Source organism: Maniola jurtina, chromosome 27 (assembly GCF_905333055.1).
Source record: "Maniola jurtina chromosome 27, ilManJurt1.1, whole genome shotgun sequence".
Lineage (NCBI taxonomy): Eukaryota > Metazoa > Arthropoda > Insecta > Lepidoptera > Nymphalidae > Maniola > Maniola jurtina.
Window position 1 is genome coordinate 657,188 of NC_060055.1, and position 25,334 is coordinate 682,521.

General features: G+C 37.6%; 2 protein-coding genes across 3 annotated transcripts in view; one reads left to right on the forward strand and one right to left on the reverse strand.

Annotated features, from left to right (window-relative positions):
- Positions 1-20,648, forward strand: part of LOC123879156 (proteoglycan 4) — a 56,890-nt gene extending 36,242 nt beyond the window's left edge. Inside the window, exons 12-21 of one of the 2 annotated variants that reach the window (XR_006798957.1) lie at positions 1,437-1,515; positions 2,137-2,271; positions 2,957-3,082; positions 3,683-3,791; positions 4,856-4,924; positions 5,470-5,558; positions 6,741-6,823; positions 7,169-7,281; positions 7,833-8,108; positions 20,638-20,648. Coding sequence is in view for 1 of the 2 variants with exons in the window: in XM_045926729.1 (XP_045782685.1) it covers positions 1,437-1,515; positions 2,137-2,271; positions 2,957-3,082; positions 3,683-3,791; positions 4,856-4,924; positions 5,470-5,558; positions 6,741-6,823; positions 7,169-7,281; positions 7,833-7,955 (926 nt within the window). In the remaining variant the exon portion in view is untranslated. Of the gene's footprint in view, positions 1-1,436; positions 1,516-2,136; positions 2,272-2,956; positions 3,083-3,682; positions 3,792-4,855; positions 4,925-5,469; positions 5,559-6,740; positions 6,824-7,168; positions 7,282-7,832; positions 8,109-8,141; positions 9,212-20,637 lie in introns of those variants that run through there. The other variant, XM_045926729.1, reaches the window with a different exon arrangement.
- On the reverse strand, positions 16,754-23,773 carry LOC123879170. Its single transcript, XM_045926753.1, has 9 exons — positions 23,698-23,773; positions 22,964-23,128; positions 22,249-22,418; positions 21,035-21,164; positions 20,000-20,141; positions 19,048-19,139; positions 18,671-18,812; positions 18,094-18,290; positions 16,754-16,910 (listed from the first exon to the last, which is right to left on the reverse strand). Exons 1-9 carry the CDS (start codon positions 23,771-23,773, stop codon positions 16,792-16,794), a joined length of 1,233 nt encoding a protein of 410 aa, XP_045782709.1. The 3' UTR covers positions 16,754-16,791.
- Between the last annotated feature and the right edge of the window lie 1,561 nt (positions 23,774-25,334).

Sequence of the window (25,334 nt, forward strand, 5' to 3'; positions counted from 1 at the left end):
AAGCACTTAAATACAGTTATGTACGGGTTACCCTTAACCCTGTATATGAAATCTAAGTCACGCTAAATAAAATAAAAATTAGTGAAAATATTTATTTCGTTCTTTTCTTTTATTGGAAAGTACCTAGTGTTTTATATTGTATTTTACATACATCACATGAAACCTATCACATCAAACCTACCGGTAGACACGATTATCGACTATCGATACTTGTGACGTCATTACTTTGTCAATCCCTATTGTAAACAAACGTTTTTAAATTTTACACAAAATATCCAAAAATTCTTCATTTAGCAATGTAATTTGATGATAAGTCTTAAGGAAGTCTTTGAGCAAATAAATGATGATTTGAATTTGATTTGAATTTGAATTTGATTTTAAGGGAAACCTATCATCTAAGCTTCCAATAGCTATTTTGCCCAATTTTCAAACAACAAATGATGAAATAATGATTATAAACAATTAGTATAAATAATCAGTAATTACCTGTGAAACGTGTATTTACGCGGATTATAACGTCTTGTAACGTCACATTCGCTCACTGAACAAGACACCATGGTGGCAAGACATAGATTTTACGTTTTAATCGTAAAATTATTTAGTAAATGCAAAAAATCACCTCGACTTGGAACAGGCCGAACTCTTACGGCCCGTTACTCACGTAAACAATGACTTATTGGCATCTTGTTTCGCTATCTCGCTTTCGCTCGCGGCAGTGGGTCTTATCTGACTACCTCTCGCTCCAACGCTTTGTCAGTCTTTGAGCGTAGCGAAAATTCGTATGTCTATGGGTATAACTTATACATGTTGGGTTGAACTTATACATGTCGGGTTCAATTAATACATATCGGGTACAACTTTCTATAAACAATGGAATTATTTATGGAAACGCTATCATACCCTATTGATAAGTAGACGGAATGACACACATCATGTAAACCTTAGTGGTTTTTCGCTATGTCAAAAGCAGACTTGCTAAATTTTACCCATTTTGATAAATTAAAAAAAAACTTATTTATGTCAGGGTCAACTTACACATGTTGAGTAGAACTAATACATGCCCGGTACATATTATACATGTCGGGTATAGCTTTACACGTCGATTCAACTTATACATATCTCAACTTAAACATAATATCAGGTACAACTTATTCATGTCAGGGTCAACTTACACAATATGTTGAGTAGAACTAATAGGTACATGCCCAGTTCAGTTTATACATGTCCGGTATAGCTTATACAATATACATGTTGGTTCAACTTATACATGTCGGGAACAAGTTATACATATCAATAAGTTAAACTTGTCGTTTACAGCTTATTATCGCAAGCACAAAATTCATGTTGGATCCAACATCAATATCAGACCCAGTAGAGACCCCAGTTGGGTTTTCGAAAACTTTTTAGATTACTTGTTGAATGTATTTTTGTTACAGATCTGGACGAGTGTTCTAATTCAGACCTAAACGACTGTCACGCGCTTGCCATTTGCACCAATACTTGGGGCGCTTTCAGGTGAGATTCAAATAATACACGATGAAGTATTAGTTTTAGACCCGTGGCTTAAGTGACCATTGAACACAGGTAGTGTGTTAAAAAAACCGGCCAAGTGTGAGTCAGACTCGCGCACTGAGGGTTCCGTAATCGGGTATTTTTCCGACATTTTGCACGATAAATCAAAAACTATCATACATAAAAATAAATAAAAATCTGTTTTAGAATGTATACGTAAATCCCTTTCATATGATACGCCACTTGGTATAGTTATCTTACTTTGAAAATTGAAACACATTTTTTTTTAAATGATGTAACCACAAATTCACTGTTTTTGGATGTATTCCTTTACTTGTGCTATAAGATCTAGTTACCTACCAAACACGATTTTAGGTCAACGGGAAGTACCTTATAGGTTTTCTTAACAGACACGAGAGACGTACAGACAGAGATAGACAGACAGACAGACAGACCGACAACATAGTGATCCTATAAGGATTTCTTTTTTTCCTTTTGAGGTATGGAACCCTAAAAAATCATGTGGAAAGTCTCCATATGTAATACTTGCTACCTTACTTAAAAAAACCGCCCTTACTTTTGCCTGTGAAAAATCAAAATATTAAAAAATATATAATTTTTCAGATGCGCTTGTCCTGATACGACACTGGACGTATCGACAGTCGCGCACAGGTCAGGCCGCGACTGTCGCGCGTGCGCCGCGTCGCACTGCAGCGAACGCGGCGTCTGTCGTTACGCGAATGGGCAGCCTTATTGCACGTAAGCTAAACAATATTTTTATTAAATCATCACGTCAAAGACTGTTACAGTGAGAATCAAAATCGAGTCGAACAAGAGTCAAACTCGAATCGAACTCGAGTCAAACAAAAGTCGAGCTCGAATAAAACAAGAGTCGATCTCGAGTTGTACAAAAGTCGAACTTGAGCCTAACTCTAGTCACACTTAAGTCAATAAAGAGTCAAACTCGAATTGAACTTTATTCGGACTCGAATCAAACTCTAGTTGAACTCGAATCAAACTCTAGTTGGACTCGAATCGAACAAGGGTTCAACTTGAATCGAACACTGGTCAAATGAGAGTCACACTCTAGTCGAACAAGAGTCGAACTCTAGTTGAACAAAAGTTAAACTCGAATCGAACAAGAATCCAACTCGAATCGAATACTAATCGAAAGAGTCAAACTGTAGTCGAACAATAGTTGAACTATGTAGTGTTATTTCCACACAAGTTCAACCCTTGTTGTCAAACTAGAGCAATTGACTGGAGTTGTACAAGAGTTGAATACTGGAACCACAGAAGGTTATGGTCATGGTTAAAAAAAATAGTATAAAATTTTTAAAAAAAAACTTACAAACGTCTCTAACACTTGGTCAGAGGTAGCATCCACCTCTTAGTGACAAGAGTTTAAGAAAAAAAAAAAATTGACCCTTTCTCCATTTTGCAGGTGCACCTCCGGTTACTACGGGTCCACGTGTGAGATGGACGGCGAAGTGATAGGGGTGGCGGTGGGGGCTTCCCTCGCAGCCGCGTTGGTTATTGCGCTAACTTTAGCTGCTCTATTATCTTGGAGGTAAGTAGATAGCGACATAAATCACCCACTGCGCAGGTTCAAGGTTAAAGATCTTTGAGATATTTATTTAACAATCTGGGAATTTATCGCATTATTGTTAAAAGAATACTCTTACCATTATATCAGTAATGGAAAGGGGTCACCATTTAACCCTAAAATAAAATAAAAACACAAGAATTTCATAGTTCTAAGTTTTCACTCCTGTCGGCAGTCACCTCTGACTGCCATTTTTAGGGTTCCGTACCTCAAAATTTGGCAGTCAAGTAACGGAAAAAATTCAAAGCCATGAATTTATGATTGCATCACAAAAAAAATTGAAATCACGGACGTAATTTAAAAAAAATGAAAAAATATTTATCAACCAAATACAACTTATGCAATTTTACTCTGTCCGATGGTATACCCACACTAGATAATTCTGTGTAGTGGGTACCTAATTAGCTTACTCAATCACACATAGATGGCGCTGTCCGTCATTAGCTTGCAGTGTTGCACATAAAAGTTTTAAATATCTTTTACGATAGTACGAAACCCTTCTATCCGAGTGCGACTCGCACTTGGCCGGTTTTTTTTACAAGATATTGTTTTTGTTCTTCGCAGCCGAAAATGGTCGCGCGAACAGAAAGCAATGGGCATGGGATCTCCTGTGTTCAACTACATGACAGCTAACACCATCAAAACTCCGCCCGTCGGACAACCGCCGTACCAGGTAATTGCCCTACGGCAAAGCCCAAAGAGGTTTATTTTTTTCTCTCTCGTCTGGCTTTACACTGATTAGCCAATGTCAAGTTTGTAGTTATTTACAAGTTAGGGAAACTATATGTATAAGTATGGACTTCGTCTGTGCCGGCGCCCGCCGACATACACGCGGCGCCCCTTTAGAGCGCTTCCCAGTCAGTTCCACCACCAATAAACACCAGCAGAACACAAAAACCGGCCACTTCCATCAAAAAAACACTCCAAAAAGGCACAACACGCGCGCCAGCAAACGCTAATACAGACGAAGTCCCAAAGAGGTTTGACAGCTCTAAATCAAATTTAAAACTGTCAAATTGTGTCTGTCCTTTTCATATCACATTAGTAAGAAGAGGATGCGAATACTCTAAAATTTAGTTGTGCTCTAAATCAGTACCATTATGGTGGATTTGCGCTTTTTAATGTGCGGTCTGAATAAATGCAGTGCAAACCGCCGGTTTTTGATAACTTTTTAAATTAAGTACTTGTTTATTAATATTAAAATTAATTAACGCGGGATTCGAACCCGGGATCTTCTTTTACAATTTTTCACCTCTACCTTTTTAGAGTTATATGAGTTTTTAGCAACTGAATATCACTTGCTTTAACCCTTTTTAACCCCCGACCCAAAAAGAGGGGTGTTATAAGTTTGACGTGTGTATCTGTGTATCTGTGTGTCTGTGTATCTGTCTGTGGCACCGTAGCGCCTAAACTAATGAAACGATTTTAATTTAGTTTTTTTTGTTTGAAAGGTGGCTTGATCGAGAGTGTTCTTAGCTATAATCCAAGAAAATCGGTTCAGCCGTTTGAAAGTTATCAGCTCTTTTCTAGTTACTGTAACCTTCACTTGTCGGGGGTGTTATAAATTTTTAATTTACACTTGTGAATGAAATCATCGTGAGGGAATCTGCATGCCTGACAGTTCTCCATAATGTTTTCAAAATGTGTGAAATCTGGCCAAACCCTTCTCATTTTGAGAGGAGGCCTATACTCAGTAGTGGCCCAGCAATGGGTTGATGGATACAATTGGTTTTACAGGTAACGCTTGAGGAGAGGATGCGTTGGGCTCAAATAGCTGAAGCTATGGTGCAGGCGAACCACTATGCGGTGAGAATTTTTTAATCAAAGTCAAAGTCAAAATCATTTATTCAGAGTAGGTACTGTACACCTTTTAACGGTCAGGATAGTTAGATTTGTAAGTGGTGATAATTAATTACGTAAACTTGAAACTAAAGTCCAATCCGATCAATTCAATCAATTTCAGTCCGATCTGTAAATTTGTTTGAGCTGTGCGTTGTTGGATCAGTCAGTCAGTCAGTCAGCTTTTCCTTTTTAACCCCCGACCTAAAAAGAGGGGTGTTATAAGTTTGACGTGTGTGTCTGTGTATCTGTCTGTGGCATCGTAGCGGCTAAACTAATGAACCGATTTTAATTTAGTTTTTTTGTTTGAAAGGTGGCTTGATCGAGAGTGTTCTTAGCTATAATCCAAGAAAATCGGTTCATCCGTTTGAAAGTTATCAGCTCTTTTCTAGTTACTGTAACCTTCACTTGTCGGGGGTGTTATAAATTTTTAATTTACACTTGTATATATTTAGATAATTCTGATTTAACAAATTTGATTTGATTTGAAAAAAAAATACTTTGTTTTGTAGCAAGCGGACCACACAGCAACGATGGCGACTCGGCCGTCTTCAGCCATGTTTGGGGGCTATCCCACACTACCGCCTGTGCCTTTGCCCAGGTAGACACCAATTCACATCCCACAGCTGGGCAAAACTTTCTTTTGATACTTGATATTTCACAAAGGTTGCAAATTCGCACATTGGAAACAATAGTGACCCTATCCAAAATCTCGATTTATCGGGTTCCATACCTCAAAAGGAAAAACGGAACCCTTATAGGATCACTTTGTTGTCTGTCTGTCTGTCCGTCCGTCCGTCCGTCGTGTCTGTCAAGAAAACCTAAATAGGTACTTCCCGTTGACCTAGAATCATGAAATTTGGCAGGTAGATAGGTCTTATAGGCCAAGTAAATAAATCTGAAAACCGTGAATTTGTGGTTACATCACAGAAAAAAAATTAAACTGTGTTTCGATTTTCGAAGTAAGATAACTATACCGAGTGCGGTATCATTTATTATGAAAGAGCTTTACATGTATATTCTAAAACAGATTTTTATTTATTTTTATGCGCAATAGTTTTTGATTTATCGTGCAAAATGTCGGAAAAAATACCCGAGTACGGAACCCTCAGTGCGCGAGTCTGACTCGCACTTGGTTTTTCAATATGGCCGCTAGAATCATCATAGGTCGTAGAAATTATTTATCAAAACAATGATTTTTGCAAAATAACTGTTTTTTTACCCGACTACGGCAAAGCGAAAAGAAAGGGTTATGATTTTTAAGGGTTATGATTCCAATACCCACAAATTCCATCTACACGCACGAATATTATTGTAAATTGAACAATTGAAAAGAGCAACCGCCGAGTTTCTTGCTGGTTCTTCTCGGTAGGAACGGCATTCCGAACCAGTGGTAAATTATTTGACGACTCAAAAGCACTTGTAAAAGTTTATTTGAATAAAAATCTATTCTATTCTATTCTATTCTAAACGTTTTGCGTCTTCATTCCTCATACGCATGGCTAAGGTTTGGAATACTCTTCCACGATCTGTGTTTCCTACCAATTACAATCCGGGTATCTTTAAAACAAGAGTGAATAGGCACCTTCTAGGTAAACGCGTCCCATCTTAGACCACATCATCACTTTCCATCAGGTGTGATTGTGGTCAAGCGCTTACCTATAGTGAATAAAAAAAAAATATTAACGATACATAATTTGTGGGTATTGGAACAACACCATAAGTTTTCTGTACATCCTTCCATACCAACCTTGGCATATAAATGATTTGAATATGTTTTCAGGATGGGCATCCATGGTGGCCATCACACGGGTACTATGAATACGTCACGAGCCAATACTGCCGCCTCACATCACAACTTATATGGTAAGGGATTTTTGTAAGGCGCTGTTGTTAGTTAAGTTACCTCTCTTTCGCACATTCTAACATTTTCTGTACTTAATTTTTATTTTTAACCCCCGACCCAATAAGAGGGGTGTTATAAGTTTGACGTGTGTATCTGTGTATCTGTCTGTGGCATCGTAGCTCCTAAACCAATGAATCGATTTTAATTTAGTTTATTTTGTTTGAAAGGTGGCTTGATCGAGAGTGTTCTTAGCTATAATCCAAGAAAATCGGTTCATCCGTTTGAAAGTTATCAGCTCTTTTTTTGTTACTGTAACCTTCACTTGTCGGGGGTGTTATACATTTTTATTTACACTTGTTACCCAGGTTACACAAACCACATGGCGTCAGAGTCCACGAGCTCTGAAGCATCAAGCCACGTCCAGGAGCGAGCTGATCTGTTGGTACCACGGCCAAAGTCGCGCGCTCGCAGTATGCATGTAAGTATGTTTAAATACAAAGGTATCAAATATTATAGAATCAAAAAGTTGAAAACTAAAACCCGACTGCGATCGTCTTAATAAACGCTGAAATATTAGAGTAAAATTGTTTTTCTGTCTGCTTTCTGTGAGTTTTGAATTTTCTCCTCTTTCTTTTGACATCCCACTCGATACAATAGCAAAAAAAATTTTGGAAACCTCTATATTTTTTGATGTAACATCCGTTAAGTCAATTTTTTCCGTATAAAATGTAGCCTATGCCACCCGGACCTTTACGACGAATCGATTGACACCTCATTCATCAAAATCGGGCCAGTCGTTTAGGCGCTAAGGTGGAACACACAGTATGTGGATACAAACATACATACATACATTGCTAAAATCATAACTCTTCCTTTTGGCTTTGCCGCAGTCGGGTAAAAAAACCTTATTGAAACCATTTTCGAATTTAATTTCGAATGTTTTTGAAAACATGTTTAAGATTTTTTTTTTGAAAATAAACTTTTTCGTATTAAATGACTTGTTATGTATATGTTATATCATAATTTCAGAACCAGAACAACATATACTATGACGTGGACTATGAGAACGCTCCTGAGCCTATATACGGGAGTAAAGGAATACCATTGTCTACCTACACCATCAGTAGAGGACCGCCTTTTTATAGACAATAATAGCTCGTTCACACAGGCTGCGTAAGCGTAGACGTAGCGCGTACCATTGCGTTGTAATGTATGGGACTGTATGAAACATGACACACCGCTTGCGTATGCGTAGCCCGGTGTGTCAGGGGTTTACACGCGTCACTACGCACGTGTCACGTGTACGTGCTGCACACGCAGGTGTGAATCGGCCTTAAGCCTTTTTAAAGACAATAAACAATATAAATACAGGTTATTATTGAAGGCATTATTATTTGAGTGTAATTAGAATGCTGGCAAAAATTTAGCACTATTATAAATACTACTTAGACAAAATCCATTGCCAGTAACCATTTGAGGTATACTTGTAGATAAAGGGCCGATTTTTTAACCGATTTTTTATCTGAGGGATTTTGTGGTTGACAGTTTTTTATAGTAAATCTGTAAAAACGTCGAAATTATTCCTCAGATAAAAGTTATATTTTGACGATTGAAAAATCTTGCCTTAGTGTTTTAGGGCTGATTTTTCGATCGTCAAATAACTTTTATCTGAGGAATAAAGAATGCTTGACAGTTTTTGTATCCGAAATCTATCAATACGCCAAATTTACTCCTCAGATAAAAGTTACGATTGAGAAATTGGCCCCTAGTATTTTTTAAACCCGCAATGTATAACGTGCAAAACTCGAAGTCAATGCCCCGCCTACGACGCGCACCTCATTTAACCCCGCAGCATCTATCTACGTAACGTTCGTTGACCTCTAGTGTCAGTCAGATGATTTATTTGCGATACATTGCAAACTTTTTAAAAATACACGGGTTTTAAATCATTTCTTTCGTGTTTTCTTTGTGATATATCATTAATCATCAGTAGTTTCACCTATCTACGTTTTTGTTAGCGTTTTAATTACAGCCTGTATTGCAGATGTAGAGTTGATATACCTACATAGTTTCATAGTCAGAAGAAATCAAGCGGCCTGGGGGTGAGATCTCTGACTTTGCTTAGATTTAAGACAGAGTTAAAACGAGACAGACGTATATCTTTCACATAAATCTGTCTCGTTTTAACTCAATCTTGAGTCTAAGCAAAATCAAGTGCAGTCTATAGATCTGACCCTGAAATCGAGCTTTCATCAAAAATGCTGTCGTATTCTTTTGTAATATAACAAAACTAGAGGATGCCCGCGACTTCGTCCGCGTGGATTTAGATTTTTATAGATCCCGTGGGAATTGTTTGATTTTCCGGGATAAAAGTAGCCTATGTCCGTCCCCGGGATATAAGTTAACCCTGTACAAAATTTCGTCAGAATCGGTTACACTGTTGGGCCGTGAAAAGGTAGCAGACAGACGGACATACAGACACACTTTCGCATTTATAATATTAATAGTATGGATAAACATTCTCACCCCACATTAGTTAACATTGCACCCGTGCGAAGCCGGGGCAGGTCGCTAGTGAGTTATACTAATAAATGTTACTTCCATCCGATAAAAAATCCGAGTCATTTCTTTTTCTTCAAAAATATTGATTAATTTGATTCCGTCCACATTTTCCGAGTTTATAAAAGTATGTAGAATACACCCCCTTTTTTGGCGGGTTAAAATGATAAACGGAATATTTTAAAATGTATTTATAAGTAGGTAAGTTAATATTATTTGTAAATATTTAAAGCGAACCCAGGGTTGTAAAATAAGACAATATTATTTATCTCATCTGAGTAATAACATATTTTAATGCGATGTTATTTAAAAAAATTAAAATCGATTTTTTTAGATCTTTCCCTTTGTTCTTAAAAATACTGTTAACTTTGCTTTTAGCTATTTTTATATGATCGTAATATTTATTTTTATGAAATGAAATGATATTTTTTTATATACTTTAAATCACAAGAATCACAATTTATGCTGTAGCTATGTACCCTATTCGTCTAGCTTTATTATTTGTTTAGAATAATCGATTATGTAATGAAAAATCAATATACATACATACACGTGTAAATTTTAGTAGTTTTAGAACAGAGGCTAAGTTAAGCAGTACTATCGACTACACTAAAGTTTTGAAAAACTAGGCACTTATTTTTGAATAAAAAAAATATCTTTTATTATTTTTATATTTTTGTATGTGTTTTTTCTGTATTAATTTTGTTTCGTACAATAAAAGTGGTATATTAATTTATTCATTCATTCATCTTAACACAAACTCGAATCTGTGAGAAACATTAGTAGTGGTAGAGCGTGACACCCGCTCTGTTCTGCGACAGAGCAGGATAGAGCGACGCGGCGGGGTACTACTACTGGTTCGCGAATTTTTCCAAACCATAATTTCGAAATTCATTTTATTTTATTTTAAGACAAGAGTCAATATAAATGGTCAAAATGGATCGATTCACTTAGCCACGACTAAAACCACTAAAATTTGACCGTGTATGTATAAATGATTAAATTAAATTAATCATGAAATGATGAATCATTGAATTAAAATGTATGAATCAATGTCAATAATGAGAGACGTTTACAAAAAATTGATCTGTCAGTTGCATTTTATATAATAACCTTAAAATAAGATAATAATGTAAATATTTTTGAAGTTTTTTTAGATTTTGTAAGTATATTTTTTTTTGTAAGTAGATATTATTTCGAAATATTGTATTAATTATATTGCATTTATACTGGTTTTTATATAATGTTGAGTATTGTATTATAAGGAAGAAATTATAGAATATTTATTTGAATTGAATATCATAATAGTAGCGTTTTACCTGAAAATAAAACGCATATTAAAATACTTACCTCACTGGAAGCTTTATATTGAGAGTAGCATTTCCGTTTCCGTCGATTTCATGCCAGTTTTCGTACTTTTATTGATGTCATATCCGGTTTTGTGGCGCCACCTGGCGGGGTCGCGCTCAATGTTTTCGTAAATTGCTCAGCGCGGCCATGGCTTCATTGGCTCAATATCACCAGGCAGGAATTACTGAAAGCTTCCAGTGAGGTAAGTATTTTAATATGCGTTTTATTTTCAGGTAAAACGCTACTATTAAATAACTTGACCGTAACTGGAAGCTTTATATTGAGACTCTGTTTGTTTTCGCCTGGTGACGCCACATAATAGATATTAGAATTCTACGCCAATGTGATAACATTTGTACCATAATGGGTACTTATATGATATTATGTTCTTTTTCATAAACAAAATTTTGTTTATTTGAATACAAAATCAATAAAGAAAAGAATTTTAACTATCAGTCATAGAACTGAAGAATAGTTAGTTGAGCGATACCACCTGGACTAAGTACATTGCCTTCAATCACTTTACATTTAGAAAATTTTTGAATTGTATTAGCTGATTGCTAATTTTCATGGGCCATCTCATCATAAGAATGATTTTCCCTGAGTTGAGTGTATGCTACTAGAAGTAGCAGATATGCTTGTTTCTTTCAAAAAGGTTTTTACCCAGTCTGCTATACCTACTGTACGAGAGGCACGTTTAATCCGTTAACCATTATAAAATATAGAGCATTATATTTTGTAGCATATCATACTCTGTCGTTCAATAATTAATTACCAATTACACATATAAATCCAAAAAGAGGGTAAAGATACCCGTTATGACGATTCCTATTACAAGCAATTTCTGATTGGTTGTCTATTATTTCAGATTTTGAGCCGAATTTAGGGCAAATGTCAGATTTTAATTTTATAATCATCAAGTTTTATTAAATACACATCATTCGTTCTAAGATATGATTTTGATGCAATATGAAGTTATCTGAATAGTAAGCAGTAATAAAAACGCAGATATTACAAATGATTAGTTAAGTAATAAGTTATTATTAGCACCCCAAACGGGTGGATTTCAAATCTTTCTAATCTTTAAAACATGCTTGGACATGAATACATAATTGAGTGAATTTGCTTTTATTCATTAATATAGCACATATAAAACACGCGCATTAACAAACATTACTTGACTTTTATTTCATACATCCAATAACAGATCCAATTACAGATTCGTGTAAGAGGAATGAAAATTCTAAATTATATTATGTGCCAAAACTGGTGCTAATTGTGATACTTTAGGTTCGTATCAATATTTTTCTTTAAAGACCATGAAGATCAACGTTTTCAAGCTTATTCAATAGTTTCAAGATAGATTTCTGCTTGAAATTAAGCAGTGATTTACTGTTTAGGTTTTATGTGTCTAAAGTATAAGACCACTCATTATTTCTAGACTTCTTAAGACAATGACCGACCCATTGCGAGTCAATGAGGCTGTGTTTTATATAAACGGTCGAGGCCCGCCAAACACTTTCGATCGGAGTAAATTATATAAACTAAATCAACTATTCAAAAAATATTCCTTTTGACCAATTGAGATGGGTCAATGGTCAAGACGAAGAATTGAAAATAATGGCGTAAACCAACTATGCCAATGGAAACTTTCATGAGATACAGCATCGTGAAACAGGACTTGATGGTCCATCAAATCTAAGAGTGCATAGTTGTGTACTTCGAATGCTTTCTCCGAGGTGAATAGATCGACCTCCAGGATTACCCCTTTGCAAATATTATTTCCACACAAGCTCGTATTGCCACTCTGGGAGGTTGGCTATGACATTAGATACAAATTATTTACATGATTACTATACATACCGGATATAATATTGTATGCTATGGTGTATTTGTCAAGCCATAATTCCAGTATCTGGAATGTTTTATTCAATAAGGATAACAACATCCTTAAACCTTGTAAATATGCTTTATTAACAAATGAATGAATGAAAGAATGAACATCATTCCTCTTTTTCTTAGTAAATGAGAGAGTAACGTCTCGTCATTACTTTGAATGAGACTTGAACTAAGGCGTAAGAAGTGAGCCTTCTTGAAGCTTCTGAAGGGTAAATTAGACTATTATTTTGATAAGAGTAAAGCATTTTTTCCTTTCCTGTCAAAGAGCATGATAGATGAAGATTTTTTATTAATGCTCCCAAGCCTGATCCAAAGCATCCGTTACTAGAACATGAACTAGTGGAGGTAGCTAATATTTCTCCTTTAGCCCTTATAATTTATTTATCGCATCTGCCAGCTTGGAGTGCAGCGTGGAGATCGCCACTTGATGGATAGACGACATTTAACGAGTCGCAGGGATCCGCTGGATTCATGCAGTGTAATCACGTGGCATGTGGTAGTCTCTTTATGAGACCTATGTCCAGCTGTGGACGTCTAACGAATGATAATAGTGATCTACCAGTATTGGATAGATCTTGGATTATCCAGCGGTCATTGGTTTGTTAACTAGCGTTTCTAACTGTTCTTACATCTAACAGCCCTCTTTGAAGGCATTTTCTAGGGTCTCCATAGTATTTCTAAATAGTTAGACTCACTCTTTCGTGGTCAAAGAACCAATTCTCAAATTTTATATACCAAAAACAGTAAGTTCGACTGTAGTAGATATTAACTTAATGCATGTAAAAAATGTACATGTATTAAGTCTCTTGTACATTTAGCATGTACTTGCCTTAACTTGCTATGACAAGTCGATTAAGTAAAATATGACTCATATTTCACCATTCTCTTAATATCACCCATAGACACCGTGGTTAGTCCGAACGGCAGGTAGGTTATCATCTAATCTATCTAACTTTCCCGTATGGCCTCAATAAGAAGCACTGACACAAGACTGTTTCACTACATGAAAACAGACTTTGCATGTTTATCAAAATGAAATGTTCTGCCATAACATACGTAGTTGTTTCGTACTCTAAGATGTGATCTTGGTCGGGATGACACTTCGGAGTTCGGTACCAGAAACAAGGTGAAAAGGAAGCTTGGCGTGCGGTGCAAGCTTCATGATTCATTTTACGCACTATTGCATACAGTTCCTTGGGAAAAACAATAGGTGGCTTTTTAAATGTTGGTATGCGATACCATTGAAATAACCTTTGTATAACCTCTGGTGCCTCTATTTTCTTTCATTGCGAAAGACAGTGCACTAAATAACCTGCTTGGAACGAGGTCGGTTTAGTTTCTCTGATTTGTCTTGGAGAATTAGGGTGCAAATAATCATGCTGTAGCTTACTTACCTTTTTGGACCGCCAGTCCTGATTGAGGAACGATAAGAACTTTTTAGATGACCTTTGTAGATATTACCGGTATGTTCGTTTCCACCCCGCGAGGGTGTATGATATAGATCATGTTGGCATCCACCCCGCGAGGGTGGATGATATTGATCATACTGGCATTCACTCCGTGAGGGTGTATGAGATTGCTCAAACTAGCATCCACCCCGCGAGGGTGGATGATATTGAGCATACTGGTATCCACCCCGCGAGGGTGTTATAATATTGCTCATGTTAGGATCAACCCTGCGAAGGTTGAATGATATTGATCATACTGGTATCCAACCCACGAGAGTGGATAATATTGATCATTGAATAGGCTCAATGCACGGCAAAGGTAGTCATGGCAGCTCTATGTATTGAAATGGTAACATTTGAAATGCATGGCCCCTACGAGGGGCGGGTGACCATTTTTCAGAAAAGCAATGTGCATGTTGAGTAGTTCCACGCGATGGAACGGCAACAATTATAATTTTCTGTGCTTGTGAAGCGGCGAACGCGTTCAATGTGTTTTCTATTTATTGCTGGGTCAAATAAATCTATCTTATCTTTATTCAAATACACTTTTGCAATTGCTTTTGAATCGTCAAAATAATTTACCATAGTGTATGCAAAATAGTTCCACGCGATGGAACGGTAACATTTTCAATGCCTTGCCCCCGCGAGAGGCAGCGGACTAATAATAATTGCTTAGCTTTTGACTGAATAAATGTGTTCTTTTCGACCCAAAAAATATTAACAAACTCCACTCGTTTTTTCCCATATGGATGTAACCAAAAGACCCACCTGGCTCGTGATAATTTCGCAGCGCATCGCAATACCTTCTATGCTGTAGCTACCCACTAATTGTGGAAAGACTCGACGAAGTCTGATTATTGATTTCAGTCAATATTTTAGTTAATTTAATATTATTATTTAAGTTAATATTGATTTTCAGTTAATTTATATACAAATAAAAATAAAGTCAAGAAAGCACAATTTTTAGGAAAACCTAGGCTTATTTTTGTTTATGCAGTATGTGATAGCTGCATAAGCTTTATCTGCTAGAAATTGCAAGGTATCATACTTTTTTACCTCTTTGTTTGTTTCTAGGTCTATGAACCTTGAGTTTTATCAAAGACTTTTTAATGTACTGTGTAGGTACACGTAAAAACCAAGATGCGCTAGCTAAACCTGAAAAACCTGGAACCTGGTTAATTAATGGTTAGAACCTGTTGAAAGTAAAATCTAAACACGAACTTTGTTATTCGATTTCATCCTGATGATCGTCAGGTGTGATATTTTTATTTTTATAAAAGTTACCTGTAATTTCATTACTATTCGATGTAACAATTTGAATTAACAATAATAATAACTAGAAAAGACGTATCATAATCTTAAAAGAATTTCTCGTATAAATCCGAGAGGATTCATTTCAAAATGCAATCGGGGTCATAACTATCGTCATGTAGCCTCTCAATAAAATGAGCATATTGTAACAGACTTAAAAGGTAAATTTTAGCTAATAATATTAATTTCAAATATTTGAAATTCATTTCTAATAATCGGTTTCTAATTGTTACATCGTCTCAAGTACGAAAAGTTTTTAATAACTACCTTCTGGCAAATAAATATAAAGTACTGTGATCCGAACGGACAAACCGTTAAAAATATTGATCACGTACATATTATTATATTTTACATTTTACATAATGTAATATAAATTAAAAATAAGTACTTACTGCGAATTATTCACCAAATTCACTTTATAAAGTACCACACAATAAAATAAAATAAAATATCTTGCAACGTTTCGTGTTGACTGATTGCAAGTTGCTTCGACGGCAAACAAAACGCCAATGAAGCCATGGCCGCGCTGAGCAATTTACGAAAACTTTGAGCGCGACCCCGCCAGGTGGCGCCACAAAACCGGATATGACATCAATAAAAGTACGAAAACTGGCATGAAATCGACGGAAACGGAAATGCTACTCTCAATATAAAGCTTCCAGTTACGGTCAAGTTATTTAATAAAATTTTTGTATAAACTGGGTGTCTGTTTTTTAATTCATATCTTTGATGGGTCTTTAAGAATCCCGCAGGAACTCTGATTTTCCGGGATAAAAAGTAACCTATGTCCGTCCCCGGGATATAAGCTAACCCTGTACAAAATTTTGTCAGAATCGGTTACACTGTTGGTCCGTGAAAAGGTAGCAGACAGACAGACAGACACACTTTCGCATTTATAATATTAGTATGGAAGAATGGATATGGATGATATGATAATTTTTATGATGACCCAAAATAAAACACCAAATATAACTTCAAAATGTTTATTTCTCATAATTTTAATTCATTAATAAATTATAAATGCATCAAATTATTACATAAATCTTAAACTAACCTAAGTATAACTTAAATCTACTTATTCAGTCGAAAGACATCATTTTGAATACAAAAAAATATCAGCCAAGAATTTTAATATCTATTTTAATTAACATCTTTTACTCAAAAATAATGTCATCCTTACATTGCCTTTGTTGCTTTAAATAAACTTCTATAATATTTCCTATTATACAAATCCATTTATTATACAAATAATTTTTATTTTTCTTGATTTTAAGTTAAGTATTGCTTTCTATTTTTCCAATAGTGTTTCATTATCAAAGTGAATTGTAACAAAAATGTTACAAAAAATCATGAATCATAGTAAAATCGATTCATCAATAAATCAAAGAAAAAATCATCAGTTTTCAACGTTTCATGGCGTTTTACTTAACATAGCAGTTATTTAAAACATTGTATGAAAATCGGTAGCCTGCTTCTGGTACATCCTTTGTCACCAAGTTGTCACTGTGGAAATACACGTACAGAGGTCCTGGTGGTGTAGCTGCAAAGAAAAAAACCGATTAAGTTGGTTAAGCAATATTGACTCAAGTTAATGACAGGTCCTGCTGTCATAAACTTGTCAAAAAAAAGCTGTGAGAGCCTAGTGGTTAGAAAAAAGCTGTGAGAGCCTAGTGGTTAGAAAAAAGCTGTGAGAGCCTAGTGGTTAGAAAAAAGCTGTGAGAGCCTAGTGGTTAGAAAAAAGCTGTGAGAGCCTAGTGGTTAGAACGTCCGCCTCCTAATCGGAGGTCGAGGGTTCGATCCCGGGCACGCACTAACTTTTCAGTTATGTGCGTTTTAAGCAAATATCACTTGCTTAACGGTGAAGGAAAACATCGTGAGGAAACCTGCATGCATGAGAGTTCTCCATGTCCTCAAAGGTGTGTGAAGTCTGCCAATCCACATTGGGCCAGCGTGGCAGACTATGGCCTAAACCCTTCTCATTCTGAGAGGAAACCCGTACTCAGTAGTGGGGCGGAAATGCCATGCAATGCCAAACGACAGGTCCATAACTTTGGTGGTCTAGTAAAAATAATTGAAATAGATTTTTTCTAAGGTCCCAACTCCCAATCTAAGTGGATGGGCATTTTAGCTTCTGTGACACATTGCTGTAATTTTTAGATCATAATATTATGAATACACAGTGTAAAAGAAATAATTTTGTCATGAAAACACGAGCGCAGCAAGCACTACATTTTTTCTTGATTGACGAATCTTTGCGATAATCTTTATTATCTACTGGTAAAGTAACAGCAGGTGGGTATCATTGTCGCAGGCTTTTTTTACTTCAGGGACGCGTCACCAACCTGGGCTTGCTTGCTAAGCTTCATGAATGAACCTTTGGCTCTCTGATAAACCCTAGGGCTTGAAGAAGCTAAACTAGAACATTCAAATACAAGAAAACTCCATATTGTATACTCCATAGACTTAATAAAGCGAGATGTAAAAGTATGCAGCGCTATCTAGTAAATCCTACGCTTACCTATTCTGAATTTTTTGATAAAGTTAAATATGCCTCTCTAATATTTTATAAAGCCCTATACAGTCACAGGGTTGGAAGGCCTCCTCCTGGGTGGACGGACTATTTAAAGCTAGATTCTTCGTTCTGCGAAAACCGAAAATAAGAGAATAAAAACTCCATAAGTGTGATGTAAATGCATACAGCGCCATCTAGTAGCAATACTCACAAGCAATGATCGCGTCGGCGGCGCTGTTGCCACAGAACTTGGATCCTCTCAGACCGTCTGCAGTCTGGGCTTCAGGGATGAATATGTAGTCCTCAGACTGGGGTTGGCCTTGGACAAATGGGTTCGCCTTGCAATCCGTGTCCACGTATAAGTTGCTATCGTCATGGTAGGCCATGTTGAAACTTGCTGCTGTCAACCTGTAGAATAGAATAGAATAGATTTTTATTCAAATAAACTTTTACAAGTGTTTTTGGATCGTCAAATAATTTACCACTGGTTCGGAATGCCGTTCCTACCGAGAAGAACCAGCAAGAATCTCGGCGGTTGGTCTTTTCAATTGTTCAATTTACAATAATATTCCATACTATACAAGCAATTGCAGCCCCGCGCATTGCTGGAGCGAGTCAAATCCATGCTTTTTTTTATCATTTAGGTACATAATCTTCGATTGTGTAATATGCTTTTGCCAGGAGCATACTTTTAATGCAAGTCTAATATTGACTGTGGTACACAGATACACACGTCAAACTTATAACACCCCTCTTTTTGGGTCGGGGGTTAAAAATAGAAAACTTACTTGATACCACACACGTCAGATGACCGTTTGAAGCAGGTCGCGTACGCCATGTTGGCGATGTAAGGGCCCGCGCCGCGGTTGTAGTTGAACGACTCGAAGAAACCCGCGCGGTCGGGGTAGTATTGCAGACAACCAGGGGGTGCTGCAAATAAAGGTTTATTAACCATTATTAGGGTTTCGTACCTCAAAAGGAAAAACGGAACCCTTATAGGATAACTTTGTTGTCTGTCTGTCTGTCAAGAAACCTATAGGGTATTTCCCGTTGACCTAGAATCATGAAAGGCAGGTAGGTAGATGATCTAACGATCTAATACACACCTGGACGAAGGGTCCGCATCAGCGTCAGTGTAGGGCATCAGCTAGTTTTATTAACTCACCAATTAAATACTCATCCCGGTCAGCGGTGGTGGTGAACGGCGTGGCGGGGAGAGCGGCGGTGATGGCGTCCAGGATACCATCCCGGTATTTGCTGTCAAGAGTAAAAACATCATCACAAAAATATCCTCGAGCATCGATAGCTCAACGGTTGAGGAGCGGACTGAATTCCGAAAGGTCGGCGGTTCAAACCCCACCCGTTGCACTATTGTCGTACCCACGCCTGGATTGGGTACGACAATAACAACGAATCCCAAAACCATTCAAAATTGAGTGGGTTTGGGATTTGTGTGGTGCTGCGTGGTGGTGGTGCGTATTGCTTGCTTGGTGGCTGGCTTTTCCTGCATGATTATCAGTGGGAGGGCGGGCGGTGCATGTCGCATGCTGCATGCATCATACAGATTTGTTTGGTTTAGCGGACTATAGCAAACTAGATGATACCCGCGACTCCGTCCGCGTGGATTTAGGTTTTTTTAAATCCCGTGGGAACTCTTTGCTTTTCCGGGATAAAAAGTTGCCCGAAGTCAATTTCCGGGACGGAAGCTACCTCTGTACCAAATTTCATACAAATCATTTTAACGGATATTCAAATTCAAATTATTTTTATTCAATTAAACTTTTACAAGTGCTTTTGAATCGTCAAAATAATCTACCACTGGTTCGGAATGCTGTTCCTACCGAGAAGAACCAGCAAGAAACTCCCGGAAACTCAAAGGAGTTTCCGGGATGAGTTTCCGGGATACTATTCATCCCGGAAACTTAAAGGAGTTTCCGGGATGAATAGTAGCCTATGTCCGTCCCCGGGATGTAAGCTAACTCTGTATGTACCAAATTTCATTAAAATTGGTTCAGCGGTTGAGCCGTGAAAACGTAGCAGAGAGACAGACAGACACACTTTCGCATTTATAATATTAGTATGGATTAAGCTTTTGGTTCAAATGTTGAAATGCTTACCCCAGCGTGTTAAAGCACTCAAGCTGTGTGACTTTTATCTTCCAGGTGGCCTGCGGCAGGTTCGGCTGCGAGATACGATCAGCCAGCTTGAAGTCCATGCGTACAGACCGGTCATTGATACTGGCGTTCACGCGCACGTACACTGGAAACCAATTACTATTACTTCCATTGCAATCAAATGCAATCATTCAAAAGGAACATTGCCAAAATTATGAATGAACTAGAGAATGCCCGTGACTTCATCCGCGTGGATTTAGGTTTTTAAAGATCCCGTGGGAACTATTTGATTGTATCAAAGCCCTTAAATAAATAAAGAAACCCCGGTACCTTTCATACAAATCGGTTAAGCGGATGGGTTTTTGGGAATCCCGTGGTAACTCTTTGATTTTCCGGGATAAAAAGTAGCCTATGTCCGTTCCCGGGATATAAGCTAACCATGTACCAAATTACGTCAGAATCGGTTAAACTGTTGCACCGTGAAAAGGTAGCAGACAGACAGACAGACACACTTTCGCATTTATAATATTAGTATAGAGTATAGATAAAACTATGGTGCTCTTGTTAACATTTAGTGCAATTAATACAATAATTACAATGCAATAATTATAATTGCAATAGTTTCACTATGTAATAGACAGTTAAAGCAAAAGTCAAAGTTTTACTGAGACTTCAAAGAGATTAATTGTAATGTAATTAATTGTAAACCTATAGTTGTGACAGTTTTAATTAAGCGTGCCAATTGTAACGTTACCTCAAGTTAAGTTAAGTCAAGTCAACATTAATTGACTAATTGTTTGGTAAACCCTAGAAAACTCTAATTATTATATTCACCAACCAGAGTAATGAATATAGCTCAATGAGATGTGAAGATGCTAAATGCACCAAGTATGAAGTATCTATGCAAGTCCTTCTTGGTAAAGTGAAAACGTCCTGATAAAAAATGGCATCCTCAAAAGAGCTGTTATGTTTGGTGGCTATTTTCAATACGAACAAGTATCGCCGGACCTGATTTACTTCAAAAAGAAAAATTCTTACTGTGTTGGCCACTGTTATCTCCACATAGTGATGGCAATGACTCGGAGTTGCCATGCAGGTTGCTGACGCGGAAGATATCGTTCTTGCACATGTAGCCTGGCCTCTGGGTCACGTTTTCCACTGGTTCCACCTGTGAAGACGACAGGTAAAAATATCTCTTTTAATAGTTGGCAGGCTTGCACTTGACTACAAACTTTTGGATAGAGTCTTACGATTCGTTTCCTCGTTTCTAAAATGCACTGCTAGAATATGGAACCCTTCTGACTTCAGGTTTCTCCACCAATTACAGTTTTGGGACCTTCAAAAGAATAATGAATAAGCATCTTTCTTAAGGCAGGCGCGGACTATCTTAACTGCATCTTCACTTACGATTTGGTGTGATTGCAGTAAAGCGTATGCCTGTTTACTTAAAAAAAATGGCCGCTGGGACAGATGTATTCTATTGTAGGATTGGAGGCTGTCTACTGGTAGCCACAGTATAGGACGACCTCCAGCCCACGGGATTGGTGATTTTAAGAAGGTGGCAGGGTAGATGAAAAGAACCGTGTTTGGTGACGCAATCTCGAAAAAGCCTACATTTAGCAGTGGACGCAGGCTGATGTCCTCAGCCATCCATGCAAACTTGCATGAAGAGCGACGAGACTTCGTAACACAAAGCTTAAATGCAGTGGATCTGCCCAACGCTCACCTACTTGGCTCTTCAGCAATACTCCCTGAAATACTCATCGATAGAATAGCCTGCTTAGATTCTGGCTAGCTGGATTGACGTGGCTTGAAGCTGCACCAGCAAGCACTCTTACAACAGATGGGCAAAGTCTATGTACTGGATAGGACCCAGGTCAAAAGAAGAAGCTCACCGTGGTAGGAGGTGCGAGGTTGAAGGTCTCGAAGTCGATCCTCATCTGCAGATATTGTTGTTGGCAATGTCAATGCTGTACGAACACATACAACAGCGGACGTATGCTATCCATGCAAAGCATACAAGAAGAGCGACGAGATATCGGAACACATAGCTTACATGCAGTGGATCTGCCTATCGCCCACCTACTTGGCTCTTCAGCAACACTCCTTGAAACCCTCATCGACTGAGTTGCCTACTTAGATTCTGGCTAGCTGGATTGACGTGACACGAAGCTGCACTAGCCAGTCACTCTTACAACAGATGGGCAAAGTCTATGTGCTGGATAGAACCCAGGTCAAAAGAAGAAGCTCACCGTGGTAGGAGGTGCGAGGTTGAAGGTCTCGAAGTCGATCCTCATCTGGCAGACATTGTTGTTGGCGATCTCGATGTTGTACGAGCACTCGAGGCCTGAGGACTCCTTGTCAAGTGGAGGGTTGATGAAGACTGCCACCTTTGTGTTGGTTCTTATGTCGCAGGCGTTTACTGTGGACAATTTTATAGGATTGAAGTTCAATAGTTATACATAAGTTGAATTTTTGCTCGACTTTCAAAAGCAATCCAGTTAATGTAACCTCAATAGCTCAACGGTTATAGGAGCGGACTTAATTCCGAAAGGTCGGCGGTTCAAACCCCACCCGTTGCACTATTGTTGTACCCACTCCTCACACAAGCTTAACGCTTAGTTGGAAGGGAAAGGGGAGTATTAGTCATGATCAGCATGGCTAATATTCTTTATAAAAAAAAAATTGGTTGTCTGTAAAGTAGGTTTACTGACGATAGTTGAACGTGACAACAAAGGCCGATTGTGCTTCTTTGTCGCTCGTTCCGCGCTCTCGCTTGCACTTCAAGCCTTACATGGAACGCCTCAGAGCGAGGTAACGCCGCATGAGTCATGTTTTTTCGTGCGTGCAGCCGGCCCTATCGAATTATAAGACGATGTCACGTCAAAACTGAGAGGAGACCCGTGCTGTCTAGTGAATGAACAGGGCAATGATGATTATAGGATGAAGAAGATTTTCGGTACTTACAAGAGCAACAAGTGCCGAAAACTCCACAATAACCAATCGCTTTCCCCCCTTGAGTGTTACACTGGTTTCTTAACAAACACACTCCACCCGTGGACCTGTCGGAGCCTTGACATTGCTCGCCGTTGCCTAGGGTGAAGATGCTGGCTGGACCTTGCTGCCTGGCCGCTGGAAGAGGACAATACATGATTAAAATCCAAATTATTTCATGTAAGATAACTATTTAGTGCTGATTACGTATGTAGTTGCAGGACGTTGGTAAAATCTTACTTTACTTGAAAGGGTCCAGTTTAAGAAATCACACTTTTCACTAATATTATAAAGGCGAAAGTTTGTGTGTATGTATGTGTGTGTGTGTGTTACTCCTTCACGCAAAAATCACTGGACGAAATTGGCTGAAATTCAGAATGGAGATAGATAATATCCTGGATTAGCACATAGGCTATTTTATCCCGGAAAATTAAAGAGTTCCCACGGGATTTTTAAAACCTACATCCACGCGGACGAAGTCGCTAGCATCAGCTAGTTAGTTATAATATCGACTAATTTGTGAGTAACTCACGTCAAACTCATTATTTTGACTAATTTCTTAAACTGAACACTTTCAAGCAAAGATTTTTATGTAAACCTGTGAAAATGATACTGGCCACAGCGCAATTAGAATATCATAAGCGTCATTTGTCGTATTAGTTTACAAATTGCGAAGGGGACTTTAAACGTAAGAATAAAATACCTACTTCTTAATACATCAGCTACACAGTATTGTGATATTGTAAACAGCAACAGTAATGTGCTGAATTTCACTATCGCCATCATGGTTTTGAATTATCTGTAACAAATGAAAAATAACAATGATATATTTATTGGGGTAACCAATTAACCCTACGGAATTTAATTCATCATGATCATTATTATCCTACTAGAGGATGCCTGCGACTTCGTCCGCATGGATTTAGGTTTTTAAAGATCCCGTGGGAACTGTTTGATTTTCCGGGATAAAAATTTGCTTATGTTAATTACAGGGACGCAAACTAGGTACCTCGGTATCGGTACCTTTCATACAAATCGGTTAAGCGGATGGGTTTTTAGGAATTCCGTGGGAACTCTTTGATTTTCCGGGATAAAAAGGAGCCTATATCCGTCCCCGGGATATAAGCTAACCATGAACCAAATTTCGTCAGAATCGGTTAAACTGTTGGGCCGTGAAAAGGTAGCAGACAGACAGACAGACAGACAGTATGGATTACTTGCTTACTACTGAGTACGGGTCTCCTCTCAGAGTGAGAAGACTACTTTTTATCCCGGAAAAGCAAACAGTTCCCACGGGATCTATAAAAAACTAAATCCACGCGGACGAAGTCGCGGGCATCCTCTAGTTTATAATGAAGTGGGCATAATATGTAGGTATATACCTAGATACTTATTATAGATGCCTACAGAACAAGATATTTTTCAAGTGCATCTTTGAAATATTAATATAATTAAGTATTCACATGTTGAGTATACTCCATTTCGACGGAAAAAACCTGCCAAGTGCGAGTCAGACTCGCGCACTGAGGGTTCCGTACTCGTGTATTTTTTCCAACATTTGCACGATAAATCAAAAACTATTATGCATAAAAATGAATAAAAATCTGTTTTAGAATGTACAGGTAAAGCCCTTTCATATGATACCCCACTTGGTATAGTTATCTTACTTAGAAAATTGAAACATAATATTTTAAATTTTTTTTAAATGATGTGACCTCAAATTCGCGGTTTTTCAGATTTATTCCTGTACTTGTGCTATAAGACCTACCTACCTGCCAAATTTCATGATTCTAGGTGAACGGGAAGTACCCTATAGGTTTCTTGACAGACACGACAGACAGACAGACAGACAGACAACAAAGTGATCCTATAAAGGTTCCGTTTTTCCTTTTGAGGTACGGTACCCTAAAAATTATACAATCACACTCAGAAATCAGTGAATGAGAGAGTCCAATTAAACTAATGAATTCCAAAAGTGCGTGCCTGGGTACTACAATTTTTACGTTCAATCAAAACGGATTTTGTTTCGAACATGTAATTAATTTCACATTGATTTATTACTATATTTACTGTTAACTAGCCCCGTATATAATATAACTTTTATGGTATGTAGGTAATAAGATACATTACATTGAGAGACCGTTAGATGAATGCTGGGTGGTCTTAAAACGAGTACTTTCTTACAAGTTTTACCCTCTTAGAGGTGAAATTTCCAAAATTTCCATGAAACTTAAAGGTATTTCTTCATTCTCAATTATTAACAGACAACTTACCTAAGTAATTAAGTACCAATTTTCATGGAAATACCTAACTTGAAAAATGACGGACTTTCATACGAACTTTT